The sequence below is a fragment of the Labrus bergylta genome, chromosome 8 (genome assembly GCF_963930695.1).
Source record: "Labrus bergylta chromosome 8, fLabBer1.1, whole genome shotgun sequence".
In the NCBI taxonomy this organism is placed as follows: Eukaryota; Metazoa; Chordata; class Actinopteri; order Labriformes; family Labridae; genus Labrus; species Labrus bergylta.
This window is the reverse complement of record NC_089202.1, coordinates 29,530,691-29,550,006: the sequence shown is the minus strand read 5'-3', so window position 1 is coordinate 29,550,006 and position 19,316 is coordinate 29,530,691. Positions and strand designations below refer to the sequence as shown.

General features: G+C 41.1%; 1 protein-coding gene across 1 annotated transcript; it reads right to left on the bottom strand.

Moving 5' to 3' along the window:
• Positions 1-11,975: 11,975 nt before the first annotated feature.
• LOC114918380 (nuclear factor 7, brain-like) lies at positions 11,976-16,163 on the bottom strand. Its single transcript, XM_029275968.2, has one exon. The coding sequence runs from the start codon at positions 15,254-15,256 to the stop codon at positions 13,895-13,897; it is 1,362 nt and encodes a 453-aa protein (XP_029131801.2). The 5' UTR covers positions 15,257-16,163; the 3' UTR covers positions 11,976-13,894.
• Positions 16,164-19,316: the final 3,153 nt, after the last annotated feature.

The following is a 19,316-nucleotide window of genomic DNA, read 5'->3' as shown; positions in this document are numbered from 1 at the left end:
CATAGCCACTCAGCGTTAATGCTTTCTAGTCTCTGTTTTATGACCTGACAGTGGTAGTGAGACACATAAAATACATGTACATTTACACAACTACATGCCACATACACCACCCCACAGGTTTACTGCTGCCCAGGCTAGGAGTTAGCCCACAAATCTACACCTGATACTCTTTTCTTTCTCTCCCCCTCTTGCTTGTATGTTTCATTTGTTTTGTTAAAGAATGCACCTTGAGTAGAAAAGCTTTGCTAATGCCTGTTTATGTTTTATGCCTAGCGTTAGACATAGTTAGACAGTCTGCCCAGACTTTGCCTCAGTGTCTGCCCAGACCGAAATGCCTCTAATATCTCTGAACTGTTAACCCTATGGACTGCTTCCCTAAGGAACTGCAAAACTGGGATGTGTCTCCATCCCAGACACATGGACTGTTTGGTCCGTGAGCTGCCCTAAAGATCGTAACCTGCATTTCGCTCTTCATGACTAGGGGGGATGTTGGGCCTCAGCCATGTGTGTGGGACAAAGAACGCCTGTATCACAGTTCTCAAGCCTGACTAGAGTTATTTTGGAGGAGACAAAACAAAGGAAAAAAACCCCAACAGAAACTAACAAATAGGTGTGAAAAGTGGGGGGGTGGGGGGTGTCTGAATTCTCTATCCTCATTGGAGGAGGCCTGAGGTAAACCCACAGGCAGCTCCAGTCTTTAAAAGCAATCCCCAGGCATTGCTTCCTTCTCTTCAAGTGTGGTCTGCCGACACCAGAGGATACCCTCTCCAACAAGAAGGACTCCATCATTTCAGACAAACCATTTCCTCATCTTGGCTTACATAGGTTAAACTCCAGAGCTGAGGTTGCTCAGTATAGGTAGCTTTTCACATGCTGAAATCAAGCATCAGAGGATTCAGCTGACTACTTCCACTGCATATTTTTAGGAGTTTTGGGCGCAATCAGATGCTATCAGGTTCGAGCAAAAAGAAGAGTTTCTTTCCTTTGATTTTTCGTAAAACGTCATTGAACGCAACTGGACAGGAGTGCTGAAGGAAGCCCACTGATCCCTGAATCCACAAGGACACATAAAGAACTCGGCTCCTGCAACCAGAAGACCCTATAGAGCAGCGCTCTGGTTGAAGATCTGAATTCTCCTCCTACATCTGCCACGAAGGAAACCTGCCTGAATCTGTTGATTCAACATTTGACAGAGTGATGATCTAACCAACTTTGCAACGATCACCAGGAGTTACCAGGAGTTAGCCACACAGCTTCCTTTGTTGGCCACCATTTTGTCGAAGCCACATGGTGCATTGTCTCTCTCCACCATCTTGTTTTCTTTCTCTCTCTCTCTCTCTCTCATCTACACACACACACACACACACACACACACACACCTCATTCACAAGTTTTACTTGATAATGTTTGTTGCCTAGATTAGTTTATGATAGTTATTTGTTTCATTAAGTTCATTGATTTTGGGTTGATGTTGCTTTGTTAAATAAATTCTGTTATAATTTTAAGAGAGCAGTTGTTTGTGATTACTGGTGTATTTGCATTGTGAAATAAGCTGGGTGCGAAGGCTTTGTGTACGGATTTCACGCCTTCAATCTATTAAATATAGTTATTAATTATTAATAATATTATTAATTAGGTAACGAATTTGAGACTGATTTTTCAGAGTGATATTTTGGTTATGTTTCCCTGAGTACAGGGTTGTGCCCCAAACGAGATTAAACATAGTTTAATGATATTGTTATTTATATTATTACGAATTAAATATAATTATTAAAGAATGACCAAAGTTGACTTGATACAACCCCAACAAATGTAAAAAAAAATAACTTCCGCGCTAAAATAAAAATTGGTTCAAAGTACAAATTCCCAGCTTTCCAGTGGTACCACAAATGTCTCATTCAGACGCACTCCACAGTGCGATCGCGTTGTGCAGCACATTTAAACCATCAGGTTATTAAAACTTTTAAAGTTACTAATAGTTTCTGCAGAGTGTTGGGCATACAGCTCCCATCTGCTCACAGCTTCTATATCACTGTGCACATGCTGAACTGTTTGAGGTTTTCAACATATCAGAGAAACCATGGACGTTTGATCATCCTGTCACACAGAGCAGCAGCGAGATTTGATCATAGATTTAGGAGTTTTAGTTGATTACTATTTTTAATAGCTGCAGAACAACCTCTAAAAGGGAGAGAGAGCTCATACAGATAAGAGAGAGTCTACCATTACTATGGAGCTATTATTGTGGCAAAACTATTTGAATATGCGTACATAGATCCACAAATGTGTAAAAAGATCCACAAATGTGTAAAAAGATCCATAAATGCGTAAACTAATCTGAAAATATGTAGACCAACTTCCAAATGTTTACTTATTTATGAATGGCAGTGAACTTTTTCAGCTGTAAATCCTGAAAATACACAAATGGTCGCGTACAACTAGGGCTGTTGAAATGAATCATTTAATCGATGCATGGCGATGCAGGGACAGGAAGTAATCGATGCTGACGAGGGTTAGAAAAAAAGGTTAAATGTGGTTGTTTTGAGCAGCGTTGAGTGAGTTTGTTTTACCTAAACACACACAGTGGTGTGTAATGAAAGTAACGTAGGCTAACAGAGGGATTTGTGACAGAAAACAACATAAATTGAGTCCCGGTCCTGTGCTTGCTGACTTTATGAGCAGAGTCAGTTGGTCCTGCAGGCTCAGACCACAGTGCTCCACTGCAGGCTGAAACGGCTTGACTCGGCGTCTCTTTAGCCGACCGCAGCTCGGGTTAGCATCTTCATCACAGGTAAAGGTGTGTTTAAACTGATGCCTCGCTGTCTTAAGTCCAGGATAACTAAAAGAAGGGGGCTGTGGCGGTGACTCGTGATAAAGTGAGCGGCTGTAAACACAGTTGACTCCCGACACAGCGTCATCGAGAATCACCTCCACTAAAGCTGCGTTCGTTCGATGATAAACACTCCGACAAAATCTTCACAATAAAAGTCCCCGGCCTATCTGAAGTTGAAGTGCTTTTAATGTGAAGCATTCAGATCAGGAAATGAGGTGTTTACAGCAGTAGCAACTTAACAGAAGCCGCCTGAAATAAAAAAGGACAGAAACAAAACTTAACCTGAACAAAGCTGACAGCTAAAGACTACAACGTCCTGAGAAGAGAACACACAGAGACTTAAAAACATCTTTCTCTAGTGTTACCACCTGGCTCATGGCAGGTAACAAAGGAGGGAGGCCACACAGAATTACTCATTCAAATAATAATTTAATCAACAAAAGGGTCACATATATACATACATATATGAAGGTCATCCAGTTTGACAAAAATCCATAGACAAAAATGTGCAGATGCTTGCAGCATGCCCCACCTGAGAGAGTGAGCACATCTCTTGGGCAGGCCTAAATAACCTTCTGTAGGCATACTCAGCTGAGCAGGCACCAGCTGACGACCCTCCCAGCTCCACTCACATCCCAACTCCAATCACCTGGTTAGAACACAAGGCTGTGAGACAGGAAACACAAAGACAGACAGATAGAGTGGGAGCAGAAAGGGAGGGGTTGTCACACCCCCACCCTTAAGATGGGAGTCCTCACTGTATTCCCAAACATGTAAACTACACACATCAATTGAAACCTCAACTTATACCCTGAATTTACAAGTGAGCCGATCGACTGTTCATTTTAACTTGTGACTTCATACAACCTGCAAGAACCCCCGATCCTGACTGCTAGACCAACCTCCCAGCAACCTTGGTACCTAGGAAGCACTTTAAGAGAGACTAACCAGAGCAGACAAAGATAAGATGCAAGTACATTGAAACACACAAATCAACTTAACCTGCCATCGCCCGAGACAAGGCATCCGCCACGACATTCTCAGAGCCCTTTACATGTCGTATGTCTAAATTAAAAGGTTGTAGGAAAAGACACCAACGCACAAGTCTTTGGTTTGGATTTTGGAGTGAGTGTAGAAAGGTCAGTGGATTATGATTGCTGTACACCACTAAGGGACTAACTCCACCCCCTACATATACCTCAAAGTGTGTCAATGCCCAGATGAGCGCTAGAGCTTCCTTCTCAATAATGGAATAATTTAACTGGTGTGAGTTGAACTTCCTCGAGAAATAACTCACCGGACAGTCAACCTGATCCCGATTTCTCTGCATCAGAACAGCACCAGCTCCCATCTTACTGGCATCCACAAAGAGACTGAAAGGCTTCTCCATCTGTGGGGCAGCAAGGACAGGGGCAGAACACAAACACGACTTCACCGTTTCAAATGCTTTTTGGCAGGTCTCAGTCCATTCGAACTTCCTCTTAGGGCTCAAAAGAGAACAGTCTCATTTCTCTTCCTGCAGCTTGAAGTTTTGAAGACAATTTGTGAGTCAGCCTGAAGATAGAAGAACACCTGGAAGGTTTTATATCACTAAAGGTGAACTTCAAACGTCTGCAGCCTCACCGGAGATTAAGAATGGTTTTTAATCATGTAAGAGTATTTAGGCCATGGAAAGCAGTGTTTCCCCTCGGTTTAGAGCTCAGGAGGGGAGTCGGACAGCGCCCACGATAATAGCCTACCATACCCAAGAAGCGAGAGAGATCCTTCCTAGTGGCTGGAACAGGAAACTGATCCACAGCCAGCACCTTAGCTCTCACAGGCCTCACTTGACCTTGGCCAACTATTTTGCCCAAGTAGGTTACTGTAGCTTTTGCAACTTCACACTTGGCTAGGTTGACAGTTAAATGAGCCCAGTCCAGACGATTAAAAAAGGGCCCGGATACGCTTAAGGTGATCTTCCTAAGAGTCACTAAAAATGACCACATCGTCCAAATATACAGCACACCCCTCCAGACCTGATACTACCTGATTCAAAAGGCGCTGAAAAGTGGCTGGGGCATTACATAGCCCAAACGGCATAACTGAACAGGAGTAAAGCCCACTCGGTGTAATGAATGAAGCGATCTCCTGTGCCCTAGGTGTTAACGGAACCTGCCTATACCCCTTAAGTAAATCAAATTGACATATTTAGCAGACCTGACCAGATCTACACAGTCCTCCATCCTTGGGAGAGGGAAGGAGTCAGGTTTAGTCAGCTTATTTACTTTTCGGAGGTCCGTACAAGGTCTACATGTACCATCAGGCTTCTTTACAAGCAAACACGGGGAGGACCAACTAGAAGAGCATGGCTCAGCAATGTCATTCTCCAGCATGTATTTCACCTCTGTCTCCAAGTGCTCCCGCTTGTCTGGAGACATTCAATAAAAGCGTTGTTTTACCGGCTGGGCATCTCCGACATCAATGTCATGCTCAATAAGATGAGTGCGAGTTGGAGTATCGGAAAACAAACAAGGAAATTCCCTAATTAGCTCCACTAGCTCCTTCCTATTTCCCTCAGGTAAATGTTTTAACATGGCATCAATGTTGGCAAGTGATTCAGAGTTTTTTTTAGACGTCCTTGTAAAACCCCATCGTCTGGAGTTCCAAACTCCTCATCTACCTCTGTTGTCGGATTAACAGCTTTGGGCGGCTGTTCTACTGGAGCGGCTGCGGAGGCAACAGATACTCCAGGATCGGACCCAGAAGAACGAGCAAAGTATGGTTTTAACAGGTTAATGTGACACAGTTGGACTGACTTTTTCCGGTCAGGCGTCAAAATAAGATAATTCAAGTCTGACAGTTTACGTGTCACAGTGTAAGGTCCAGAGAATTTAGCCTGAAAAGGAGCTCCAACTAATGGCTAAAGGGCCAGAACCTGATCACCTGCACTAAACTCACGGTGTTCAGCAAGCCGGTCATACAGAGTTTTCATTTTGGACTGAGCTGCCTGCAGATTTTCTTTGGCTAATTGGTTAGCTCTGTACAGCCTTTGTCTGAAGCCATTTACATAATCTATTAGGTTTTTCGGGGGCCCCTGGGTTTGCCAGTCCCTTTGCAGGGAGGCTAGAGGACTGCGAACAGTGTGACCAAAGACCAGGTCATTTGCACTAAACCCCAGGCTCTCCTGTGACACCTCTCTGGCAGCCAACATCAGCCAGGGTAAGCCCTCCTCTCAGTCACGATCTAACTCTGTACAGTAAGAGCGGAGAAGAGACTTTAGCGTTTGGTGAAATCGTTCCAAGGCTCCTTGACTCTCTGCATGATACGCACTTGACTGTTTGTGGTTTATGTTCAGCTGTTTAAGCACTTCACTAAACAGTTTTGAGCAGAAATTGGAACCCTGATCAGGTTGTACTATTTTAGGGAGACCAAAAACAGACATGAACTGGGTTAAAGGTTTTAAGATGGACTTAGTAGTTATGTTTCTCAGAGGGTAGGAGGCAGGGTAGCGGGTGGCCTGACACATTACAGTTAGCAAGAAAGTGTTACCAGCCTTGGAGCGTGGCAGAGGACCAACACAGTCGACTATCAAACATTCAAATGGTTGGTCAGCCACCGGAATCGGATAAAGGGGTGCTGACTTTATTACCTGATTTGGCTTACCTGTCAACTGACAGGTGTGGCAGGTTTTAATAAAGGCAGAAATGTCCCTTTTTAATCGAGGCCAGTAAAAGCGACGCAGCACCCTATCATAGGTTTTCTTTACCCCTAAATGGCCCGCAATGCAACCGCGAGCAGTCTGAAGAACAGCCGAGTGTAATTTAGTGGGCAAAACAATCTGCAACACTTCCTCCCCCCCAAAACGGTCTCCTTGAGGAACCCACTTCCTTACCAAGATGCCATCTCTAAGACAATAACCATGTACTGTACTCACCACCTCGTCATCTGGAAGAACCTGCCTGAATAGATCCTACAGTGATGGATCATTTCTTTGTTCCTGTAAGACACAGGCAAAGGAAAAGCAGGCAGGGGAAAAAACAATTCTTTCTTCTTAACTAGAACTATAAAGTCTGACCCACCACCATCACGGCTCATAGCACGTGTCACTGCTCCCGTAGGAATCACTAAAGTAGATGTTTTTTCAGAAGCTTCCATCCGAGTGTCTGGAGGTTTCACCTGTGCAGGAACATTAGGCCATACCCAATTTCCCGCCAGGTCATTTCCCAGGATTACCTGGACACCAGACATGGGTAAAGATGGACGCACTCCCATTACCATGTCCCCTTTCACCAGGTCAGATGACAGTGTTAGTCTATGTTGAGGAGCAGAGAAAACAGTTAAACCCATTCCTCTGACATCTACACAGGAACCAGTGTCTGTCATAGAAGAGAACGGTAACACTGAATCCATGATAAATGAATCCAGTGCTCCTGAATCTCTTAAAATGTTAACTTTAACTCTGTTCTCACTTCCAACTACTGAAACATATCCCTCAGAGACAAACGCTTCATAACCCGGGTCAATAGTTTCTGTCTGACCGTGTTCCATATCAGCAACCGTGATCACAGACCCTGTTGAAGGCTTTGTTAGTGCCTGTACTGCAGCTATAGCACAAGCCTTCTCTACATAACTTAAAGACACAGCAGCCCCAGATGGCTTTGCTGATAACCCCCCAAGCTTTAGCTTTTTCCTTAACACTGGACACTCATTCCTCCAGTGACCTTTACCTTGGCAGTAGTTACAGACACGACTATTGTCAAACTTTCCCTGTGAGCTATGGTCAGTTTTCCCTGAAAACTTATCTGACCCTTCTGACCAACCCTTACTGGAGGTTGCCCCAGCCTGTCTTTCCCCCGGGCTAGAGTCTGCACGACCCCTGCTCTCAACGAAAGACACCTTGTGGGTCAATGTAAACTCATCTGCCAATTTGGCCGCTTCTGAAACCTTGCTTACCTTCTGTTCATTTAAGTAAGTAGCAATGCGGTCAGGTAAAGTGTTTTTAAACTGCTCAAGTAAAATCAACTCCTGCAAATCCTCCAATGACACTACTTGAGACGCAGTACACCAACGGTTAAAAGGGGCTGCTAGGTTGCGAGCAAATTCAGTGTAGGACTGTTTTTCTTTCCGTATGAATCTGAATCTCTGTCGATATGCTTCAGGTACTAGCTCGTACGTTCTTAGCACAGCAGCTTTAGCCAGCTGATAGCTAACACTATCGCTAACACTCAAAGCTGAGAAAGCCTCCTGGGCCTTGCCAGTAAGAACACATTGAAGAAGCAGGGTACGTTCAGCGTCTGACCAATTTCTTGCCTCAGCTAACCGCTCAAATAACACAAAGAAAATGTCAGGGTCCCTTTCATTAAACCTCGGCACTAACCTCAAATTAACAGAGACATCAAATGACTGTGGAAGAGAAACATTTGCTGACTCAGCTGGAAGCTTTCCCTCACTTATAAGTTCAAGTTTATATCTCTCCAACTCAAACTGGTGTTTGGACTGCACAAGAATGGCCTCTTGTCTTAACCTTTCCATCTCCAGAGCATGTTGTTGTTCCTTCAAAAGAAGCTGTTTCTGTTGATCAAAAGTCAGTCCACCCCCAATACCAGTTAACACTGGAGTTGTATGAGACACTTTACCTGACACACTCACATTGGGAAAAACATTAGACACACCTGTCATATCTATCTGCGCACTTGTACTCCTCTCCTCGAAAGACAAAACTTTTTTATCTATTAAGTGGGCCTTTAACGTTGCCAGCAGTTCATCTTTACTTAATTGTTTTGAAAGATCAACACAATAAAGATCAGCTACTGGTGGTTTTTTCATAAGAGTTTCACAACTCCTCACTTGGAAACTGAATAAACTCTTCAATTGATGCCATTCTTCCAACATTTACCCCACTAAAGGGCTACAAAGCTCAGCAGTGAACCTTTTATTTTATTTTTTTTAACTTTGTAGACAGGCCAGAAAAGCAAATTTACCCCAAAGTTTTCCAATCACTTCCACACAATGACAGGCAGCTTTACTATGGAACCTAATCCCTCTAGCTGACTGCTTAACCAAAACTAACTGCCTCACTTAACCCTAGTCTTCGAGCAGGTCAGCGGCAGGATGAATTAAGCACTGAGCCCAGCAACTCTGTTGATCCCCAGCAAGCTGATTGTCACCTAGACAGTTCTGGAAGTGCCCCCGAGCAATGCTCTAACCACCTCCTGCACAAAAATAACAAATTAAAACAAAAAATATCAATGGGGAAAGCTTGTGCCCACCATTGCTAATGCCTAACAGGAATTAGGGTTCCAAATGCCTGAGCAGCTAGTCTTGTTGGAAGTTCATGAAAACACACTTTCACTTTGACATTAACTGGCCACAGTCTATGAAGAAACATTTGCACAAATAAAGACAGCCACTAACAAGACTTCTCCATCCCTGAAAACCAGTGCAATCAATCTTTCTGTGTGAAAAACTCCCTCAAGCAACGTAGAAGTATAACCATCCTGGCATGAAAAAAAGATCCCAGACGAGCCCCCATTTGTTACCACCTGGCTCATGGCAGGTAACAAAGGAGGGAGGCCACACAGAATTACTCGTTCAAATAATAATTTAATCAACAAAAGGGTCACACATATATGAAGGTCATCCAGTTTGACCGTAGACAAAAATGTGCAGATGCTCCAGCTGAGAGAGTGAGCACATCTCTTGGGCAGGCCTAAATAACCTTCTGTAGGCATACTCAGCTTGACAGGCACCAGCTGACGACCCTCCCAGCTCCACTCACATCCCAACTCCAATCACCTGTTTAGAACACAAGGCTGTGAGACAGGAAACACAAAGACAGACAGATAGACAGAGTGGGAGCAGAAAGGGAGGGGTCATCACACTAGTATAATAAACTAAACACACAGAGACTTAAAAACATCTTTCTCTAGTATAATAAACTAAACACACAGTGACTTAAAAACATCTTTCTCTAGTATAATAAACTAAACACACAGAGACTTAAAAACATCTTTCTCTAGTATAATAAACTAAACACACAGTGACTTAAAAACATCTTTCTCTCTTATAATAAACTAAACACACAGAGACTTAAAAACATCTTTCTCTCTTATAATAAACTAAACACACAGAGACTTAAAAACATCTTTCTCTCTTATAATAAACTAAACACACAGAGACTTAAAAACATATTTCTCTCTTATAATAAACTAAACACACAGAGACTTAAAAACATCTTTCTTATAATAAACTAAACACACTGACTTAAAAACATCTTTCTCTCTTATAATAAACTAAACACACAGAGACTTAAAAACATCTTTCTCTCGTATAATAAACTAAACACACAGAGACTTAAAAACATATTTCTCTCTTATAATAAACTAAACACACAGAGACTTAAAAACATATTTCTCTCTTATAATAAACTAAACACACAGAGACTTAAAAACATCTTTCTTATAATAAACTGAACACACTGACTTAAAAACATCTTTCTCTCTTATAATAAACTAAACACACAGAGACTTAAAAACATCTTTCTCTAGTATAATAAACTAAACACACAATGACTTAAAAACATCTTTCTCTAGTATAATAAACTAAACACACAGAGACTTAAAAACATCTTTCTCTAGTATAATAAACTAAACACACAGAGACTTAAAAACATCTTTCTCTAGTATAATAAACTAAACACACAGAGACTTAAAAACATCTTTCTCTAGTATAATAAACTAAACACACAGAGACTTAAAAACATCTTTCTCCAGTATAATAAACTAAACACACAGAGACTTAAAAACATCTTTCTTTCTTATAATAAACTAAACACAAAGAGACTTAAAAACATCTTTCTCTCTTATAATAAACTAAACACACAGAGACTTAAAAACATCTTTCTCTAGTATAATAAACTAAACACACAGAGACTTAAAAACATCTTTCTCTCTTATAATAAACTAAACACACAGAGACTTAAAAACATCTTTCTCTCTTATAATAAACTAAACACACAGAGACTTAAAAACATCTTTCTCTAGTATAATAAACTAAACACACAGAGACTTAAAAACATCTTTCTCTCTTATAATAAACTAAACACACAGAGACTTAAAAACATCTTTCTCTCTGATAATAAACTAAACACACAGTGACTTAAAAACATCTTTCTTATAATAAACTAAACACACAGAGACTTAAAAACATCTTTCTCTCTGATAATAAACTAAACACACAGAGACTTAAAAACATCTTTCTCTCTGATAATAAACTAAACACACAGAGACTTAAAAACATCTTTCTCTAGTATAATAAACTAAACACACAGAGACTTAAAAACATCTTTCTCTAGTATAATAAACTAAACACACAGAGACTTAAAAACATCTTTCTCCAGTATAATAAACTAAACACACAGAGACTTAAAAACATCTTTCTCTCTTATAATAAACTAAACACACAGAGACTTAAAAACATCTTTCTCTCTTATAATAAACTAAACACACAGTGACTTAAAAACATCTTTCTCTCTTATAATAAACTAAACACACAGTGACTTAAAAACATCTTTCTCTCTTATCATAAACTAAACACACAGAGACTTAAAAACATCTATCTCTCTTATAATAAACTAAACACACAGTGACTTAAAAACATCTTTCTCTCTTATAATAAACTAAACACACAGTGACTTAAAAACATCTTTCTCTCTTATCATAAACTAAACACACAGAGACTTAAAAACATCTTTCTCTCTGATAATAAACTAAACACAAAAACACTTATAGCCTACTTTTTACCTATAGTGTAGGCTACCTTTATAATGTATTAATTTTAACTTACAATGTAGATAGATATTGATAATGACATTGTTGTCTAAATCACTTTTTTAAGTTTTACAAAAGGAGTTCATATTTATAAGACTGTTTGTCTCTGTTTATGAAAAAGTAGCCATGTGCAGTAATATAGAAAATTGAGGATGAATCGTGATGCATCGTGATATGGAATCGAATCGTAAGACCAGTGAAGATGCACAGCTCTACTCACAACGGACAACGACAAACTCTCAGTATAAACTCGGGTATAAACGGGTAGAGAGCGAGCAGGGAGACGGGGAGGCGTGATTGGTTCAATAAAACACAACAGCAGACAGAAAGAGGGATTCAGATCAAGTGTAGAAACTTTATTGATGATTACAGGTGGAACAGGATTCACACTAACCACATATTTGAACTCTTTGTTGTTCTAAAGAACGTAAAGCGTTCAGACTTCAGAGGAGGTTTCATCCTCTGAACATGAAGATGGTAAAGAAATATGGACAGTCTTCAGGTCTTATATTTGACATTTCAAACATGATAACAAACCCACGGAGCCGTACCTTTACAGAATGAAGCTGCAGGATGACTCCAACACAGAACAGCTGACATTTGTTACAAATTAAACCACAAAACCACAAAAAAAGATTTAAAGAATACCCCGAGATGAATCAAACTTAAACTGTGCAATTAAAAAATAGACGTATACAAGAAGTGTACATAACCCATACAGGGATGAAAATATATGTGACATTTAAACAAAAACCTATAAACAGTTGAGGAAAAAAATCTGTAATTACACCTGAATATAAAAAATAAAAAGAAGTGTCTGAAGTTGTGTTGTTTATATATGTACAGCAATGTTTAAAAAATGATCAAAAAACAGACATTGAATAACAGTCAGTGCAAACATTAAAGGTGTGATTTAAATGAGTGTGTTAGTATTAAAGTGTCCAACTAGAGGCTGACTCTTGGGACTGCTGTGCAGATGGGAAATGGAAAAAAGGAAGATTTAGTCCGAGTGTGTGCGTTCCCCCTGCCATAACCGTGAGGTGTTGTACAGACGTATGGCCAGGGGGACAAAAGAGTTGTTGAGTCTGTCTGTGGAACACTGAACACACTCCTCTGCCTGCTGAAGGTGCTGTGCAGAGGGTGGGGGGTGTTGTCCATGAAAACAAGATTAAAGATGGAACTACGATTTTGTAAGAAGAGTGAAACGTGGTGAGCTGAAGTTATTATTCTACTGTGGAGTGATTTCAGATCACCGTGTGCAGATTATAATCTCTCCCTGCAGGGTAATAACTCCAGCACACAGAGATACAGACGATGATGCCTTCAGGGACTCCTCAGAGTTCAAGTGAAAAAGAGACGACAGTTAACCAGTTAACACGCTGAGCAGATTATATTTAAAGAGACTCCAACAAACCGACCAATCAGGATCGAGATTTTACCTGCTGTCGAATTATACTCAAAGTTATAATGAACAAAATCACCATGACAACGCAATCAAAACAATCCTAAAAGAATCAGAGACGAAGATTCTGAACACCTTCCTCCTAATCATCATCATCATCATCATCATCATCATCATCATCTTCATCAACATGACCTTCATCATCATCTTCATCATCATCATCATCAACATCACCTTCATCATCATCATCATCTTCATCAACATCAACATCATCATCATCATCTTTATCAACATCACCATCATCATCATCATCATTATCATTATCATCATCATCATCATTATCATCATCATCATCTTCATCAACATCAACATCATCATCATCATCATCATCTTTATCAACATCACCTCATCAGGATCATCATCATCATCATCATCATCAACAACATCACCATCATCATCATCATCTTCATCATTACCTTCATCATCATCATCATCATCTTCATCACCATCATCATCATAAATCATCATCATCTTCATCATCATCTTCATCACCATCACCTTCATCATCATCGTCATCATCACCAACATCATCATCATCACCAACATCATCATCATCACCAACATCATCATCATCACCAACATCTTCATCGTCATCATCATCATCAATCATCATCATCATCATCTTCATCACCATCACCTTCATCATCATCACCTTTATCACCATCACCTTCATCATCATACCTTTATCATCATCACCTTCATCATCACCTTCATCATCATCTTCATCATAATCATCATAATCATCACCTTCATCATCACCTTCATCATCATCATCATCATCTTCATCATGTATTAGATCTTCTCTGGTAAAATCTTCAGTTTATTCCCAGTGATAATGAATGGAAACATCCTCTCAGTGAAAGTGTGTGTGTGTGTGTGTATGTGTGTGTTAGTATCAGGATCAGAGAACGACAGCTCTCCTCTGTTACAGTCCAGATTCACTCTGATCCTCTGAGGATTCTTCTTCACTGAGAGTTCAGTGACTAGATGTGATGAGGAGCGTGCTTTGTATTTACCACCAATGAACCATATTGACCAACGTCCAGACTCTATGACTCCCTTCCTCTGTCCAGACTCTGCTAACACACCCAGTCCCCAGCATGTACTGTCTCCAACGTGGACGTCCCAGCTGTGAGTCCCTGAGTTAAAGCCCTCAGAGCCCAGGACAGACCAATAAGAATCAAACCTCTCTGGATTATCAGGAAGCTGCTGTCTCTCTCCTAGTGTCACACCGTTCAGATCTTCAGACAGGAAGAGGACTGGATAAGCAGTGTTTGGATCCAGAATGACCGGACTGTAGGAGACCATGTCCTTCATCTTGTTCCAGATGTTGAAGCTCAGGTTGCCCAGGTGTTTAGCCTGGTCTATCAGAGCTCCTGAGGGCAGCTGTGGATCCTCCAGCAGGGGGCGCTGCTGGACTCTTTCCACTGCAGCCTTGTAGTTTTTCAGGAATGAGACGTCTTCAGCTCTCAGCTCGTCCTCTGTGTCTCTGACTGTGTGTGAAAGAGCTGCTATCTCTCTGCTCAGAGCCTCCATCTCCTCCTTCATCCTCTGACTCTTCTGCTCCTCTTCCTCCCTCAGTGCACACAGCCTGGCCTCCTCTTCCTCTTCTAGAAACTGGTGAAGCTTCTTAAACTGCTCCTTAATCTGCCTCTCTGTGTGTCGGGCCTGGACCTGAATGTCTTCTGCTGTTTGATCAAACTTCACTTTAACTTCTTTAAAAACATTTAACTTCTTCTTTACCGGCTCCAGAGTTTCCTGAAGTTTCTTCTTGTGTTCTTGAGCAGCTTCATCGATGGGTCGGAATCTGTGGTTGGTGTGTTTTTTTGAATCTCTGCAGACGACACACACCGGCTCCTGATGGTCCAGACAGAAGAGTTTGAGTTTCTCAGAGTGCAGACTGCAGAGATCCTCTGAAGCTCTCTGATCTCTCTCCTGCACAAAACTCTCACTCAGGTTCTTTAAAGCAAAGTTAGTCGGTAATCCCTTTGGATGTCTCCTCTTACAGAGTGGACACTCCTGGTTCTTCTTCTCCTTCCAGCAGTCCTTCACACACTCTCTACAGAAGCTGTGGCTGCAGGACAGCATCACTGGATCTTTAAAGATATCGAGGCAGATCGGACAGCTCAGATCTTCCTCAAACTTAGACGCCATTTTATCTCAGAGTCAAAACACGCAGCAGAAAAAAACAGGAAGCCACTCCCCGTCCCTGAGAGTTACTTTCACTTTGAAACTCTCGTTCAGTTTGTGGATTCAGCAGCAGGTTGAAGTGTTAGTATTCCCAGTATCCCAGTATAACAAGTACTCCCAGTATTCCCTCCTCCTCCTCCTGTCCTCTCTCAGTGGAAGTCGTGCTGGTTTGTGTCTGCAGGTCGGTCCGTCTGTCAGCGTGTGTGTGTCTCTTCAGGGTGAGGCAGAATAACCTGTTTCCTGGTTTGTCTCAGGTGAGACAGGTGAGGGGGCGGAGCTTCTTCAGAGCAGGAACACAGAGAACAGTCTCATTTCTCTTCCTGCAGCTTGAAGTTTTGAAGACAATTTGTGAGTCAGCCTGAAGATAGAAGAACACCTGGAAGGTTTTATATCACTAAAGGTGAACTTCAAACGTCTGCAGCCTCACCGGAGATTAAGAATGGTTTTTAATCATGTAAGAGTATTTAGGCCATGGAAAGCAGTGTTTCCCCTCGGTTTAGAGCTCTGGAGGGGAGTCGGACAGCGCCACAGATACTTAAAGGAATAATGGTGTTCATGTGTTTCTTTTAATGACAGCAGTCAATGTAACAACTATTATTTCAACTTGTAACGGTCTGTCCAGCTTAGTTTTTGTTCCTGCAACTCCCGTTTCTGAGCGCACCTGAATGCATCGCTCATTGTCTGAGCACCCCTGAATGCAGCACGGTCACAGCGCATTCCCTGAGTAACAGCAGAGAGAGAGAGACATGCCCAGAAAAGTCTGAAGTCAACTAAGCAGACTACTTTATTTTCTGATGCTTCTTAAGGACTTTTTATTATTGTGTGTGAGTCCATCAGACAACCACACACACCCAGACCTCCACTGGTGAGAGAGTGTGTGTGTGTCTGTGTGTGTATGGGGCGTGGAAAGTGCCATAGATCAGCTAACTGAGCAAACAAACGTGACAGTCTTTTTTTTCTCTCTTTTTTTTAACAACTTTATTGTAAACACAGACAATGTTACAAAGTTAGATTAACAAACAAAGGAACATGCCAGGGGTTGACAAAGACTAAGACAAGTAAAAACATAGGGAAGGGTAGAAATGGAAGGGTCTTCAGTTTACACAATTAAAATAAATATAATATTCAAGAGTCTTCAGGGCCTTGGGGTTCTCAGAGTGCTGGGTGGTTTTTATGTACTGCCGCAGCTCATTCAAATAATGTTTGAAAATGGGTTTTCTGTTCGCACATTTACTTTTATGGATATGAAATTTAGCCAAAATGATAAAAAGATTAATAATATGGTACTGTTTTAGTTCCAGACAAACGTGACAGTCGTCTCTAGCATTGTCGTGACCAATGACGTGTTGAACATAGGCCCGCACGCCGCTATGTCTTAACCTGTAAAAACTAGCTTCCACACTAAAACAAAAATTTAAAAAGTGGGAGAAAGTAGAAATTCCCAGCTTTCCAGTGGTACCACAAATGTCTCATTCAGACGGTGTCACAGTGCGATCGCGTTGTGCAGCACATTTAAACCATCAGGTTATTAAAACTTTTAAAGTTACTAATAGTTTCTGCAGAGTGTTGGGCATACAGCTCCCATCTGCTCACAGCTTCTATATCACTGTGCACATGCTGAAGTGTTTCTGAGGTTTTCAACATATCAGAGAAACCATGGACGTTTGATCATCCTGTCACACAGAGCAGCAGCTAGATTTGATCATAGATTTAGCAGTTTTAGTTGATTACTATTGTAATAACTGCAGAACAACCTCTAAAAGGGAGAGAGAGCTCATACAGATAAGAGAGAGTGTGCCATTACTATGGAGCTATTATTGTGGCAAAACTATTTGAATATGCGTACACAGATCCACAAATGCGTAAACTAATCTGAAAATATGTAGACCACCTTCGAAATGTTTACTTATTTATTAATGGCAGTGAACTTTGTCAGCTGTAAATCCTGAAAATACACACAAATGATCGCTTACAACTAGGGCTGTTGAAATGAATCATTTAATCGATGCATCGCGATGCAGGGACAGGAAGTAATCGATGCTGACGAGGGTTAGAAAAAAAGGCTAAATGTGGTTGTTTTGAGCAGCGTTGAGTGAGTTTGTTTTACCTAAACACACACAGTGGTGTGTAAAGAAAGTAACGTAGGCTAACAGAGGGATTTGTGACAGAAAACAACATAAATTGAGTCCCGGTCCTGGTCTTGCTGACTTTATGAACAGAGTCAGTTGGTCCTGCAGGCTCAGACCACAGTGCTCCACTGCAGGCTGAAACGACTTGACTCGGTGTCTCTTTAGCCGACCGTAGCTCAGGTTAGCATCTTCATCACAGGTAAAGGTGTGTTTAAACTGATGCCTCGCTGTCTTAAGTCCAGGATAACTAAGGCCCTTTTTCAAACCAACCCCTACACTCTCCCCCTCTGTGATGGAGTGCACTCCGTCAGAAGTGACACTCGCAGCTGAATGAAGTCTCCTTCATCAAGGTGTAGGGTAGAAATACAGCAGCAAGCTTTGGGACAAACTTCCCTCTCTCACACGGAAACAGGAACTGTGTGTTACCATGGTTACTCAGCGGTATCTTGCGAAAAAGGCTTTTTTTTGTAGCTAATGCATTCTGTAAAAATATTTATGTAGCCTAGATTCTTCTTCTTTAGTTATATTAGTGTAGACTTATAACAAAACCATTAGATTGAGTCTACACTGTTTATTGTAATTTATAATTTCAGTTCATTTATTGTAATTTTTAGATCAGGATGTCCTAAATTAATGCAAAGACAAGGATAATATTGCTGAACATCAGAGCAGCAAAAAGTGTATTTTTTATTGTTGTTGAATTGAGATTTCACAAAAGAAATCAAAAGTAGAAAAATAAGAAATAAATATTAACAGCGAAAAGTTGTCTGCAACATGATTTAATATTCTTTTGTTTTTGCAACAGTCCCTGTAAATATAAAACACTTTACAATAAATAAACATATATTTGATCCTCAATACAAAACACATTTGAAGTTGTTAACGTCTGTATGATGATATTAAATGTCTATCTTAGTTGGAGCAGTGTTTGAACTCACATGTTGCTGTCTCCATGACGACCGGACACAAGAGGCGTTGCATGTGATCCGAAAGTCGGCATCGGTGCACACTCGCTGGTGGAGGGTTTCATAACCCACTACCACTCCCCGCTAATTGGTTTGGGACGACCTTAATATGGAGGACCCTCCGCGAGGACGCGCAAACGGAGGGGTAGTGGGCAGGGAGAGGGTGCAGTGGCCGGTTTGAAAAAGGGCCTAAAAGAAGGGGGCTGTGGCGGTGAGTCGGGATGAAGTGAGCGGCTGTAAACACAGTTGACTCCCGACACAGCGTCATCGAGAATCACCTCCACTAAAGCTGCGTTCGTTCGATGAAACACAAAGTGACTAAAAAACATCTTTCTCTCTTATAATAAACTAAACACACAGAGACTTAAAAACATCTTTCTCTCTTATAATAAACTAAACACAAAAACACTTACAGCCTACTTTTTACCTATACTGTAGGCTACCTTTATAATGTATTAATTTTAGCTTACAATGTAAAGATATTGATAATGACATTGTTGTCTAAATCACTTTTTTAAGTTATACAAAAGGAGTTCATAATCATAAGACTGTTTGTCTCTGTTTATGAAAAAGTAGCCATGTGCAGTATAGAAAATTGAGGATGAATTGTGATGCATCGTGATATGGAATCGAATCGTAAGACCAGTGAAGATGCACAGCTCTACTCACAACGGACAACGACAAACTCTCAGTATAAACTCGGGTATAAACGGGTAGAGAGCGAGCAGGGAGACGGGGAGGCGTGATTGGTTCAATAAAACACAACAGCAGACAGAAAGAGGGATTCAGATCAAGTGTAGAAACTTTATTGATGATTACAGGTGGAACAGGATTCACACTAACCACATATTTGAACTCTTTGTTGTTCTAAAGAACGTAAAGCGTTCAGACTTCAGAGGAGGTTTCATCCTCTGAACATGAAGATGGTAA

What these genes read in the sequence shown, in the direction of transcription:
- LOC114918380 (XM_029275968.2), bottom strand. Translation starts at nt 15,256, where the DNA reads ATGGCGTCTAAGTTTGAGGAAGATCTGAGCTGTCCGATCTGCCTCGAT.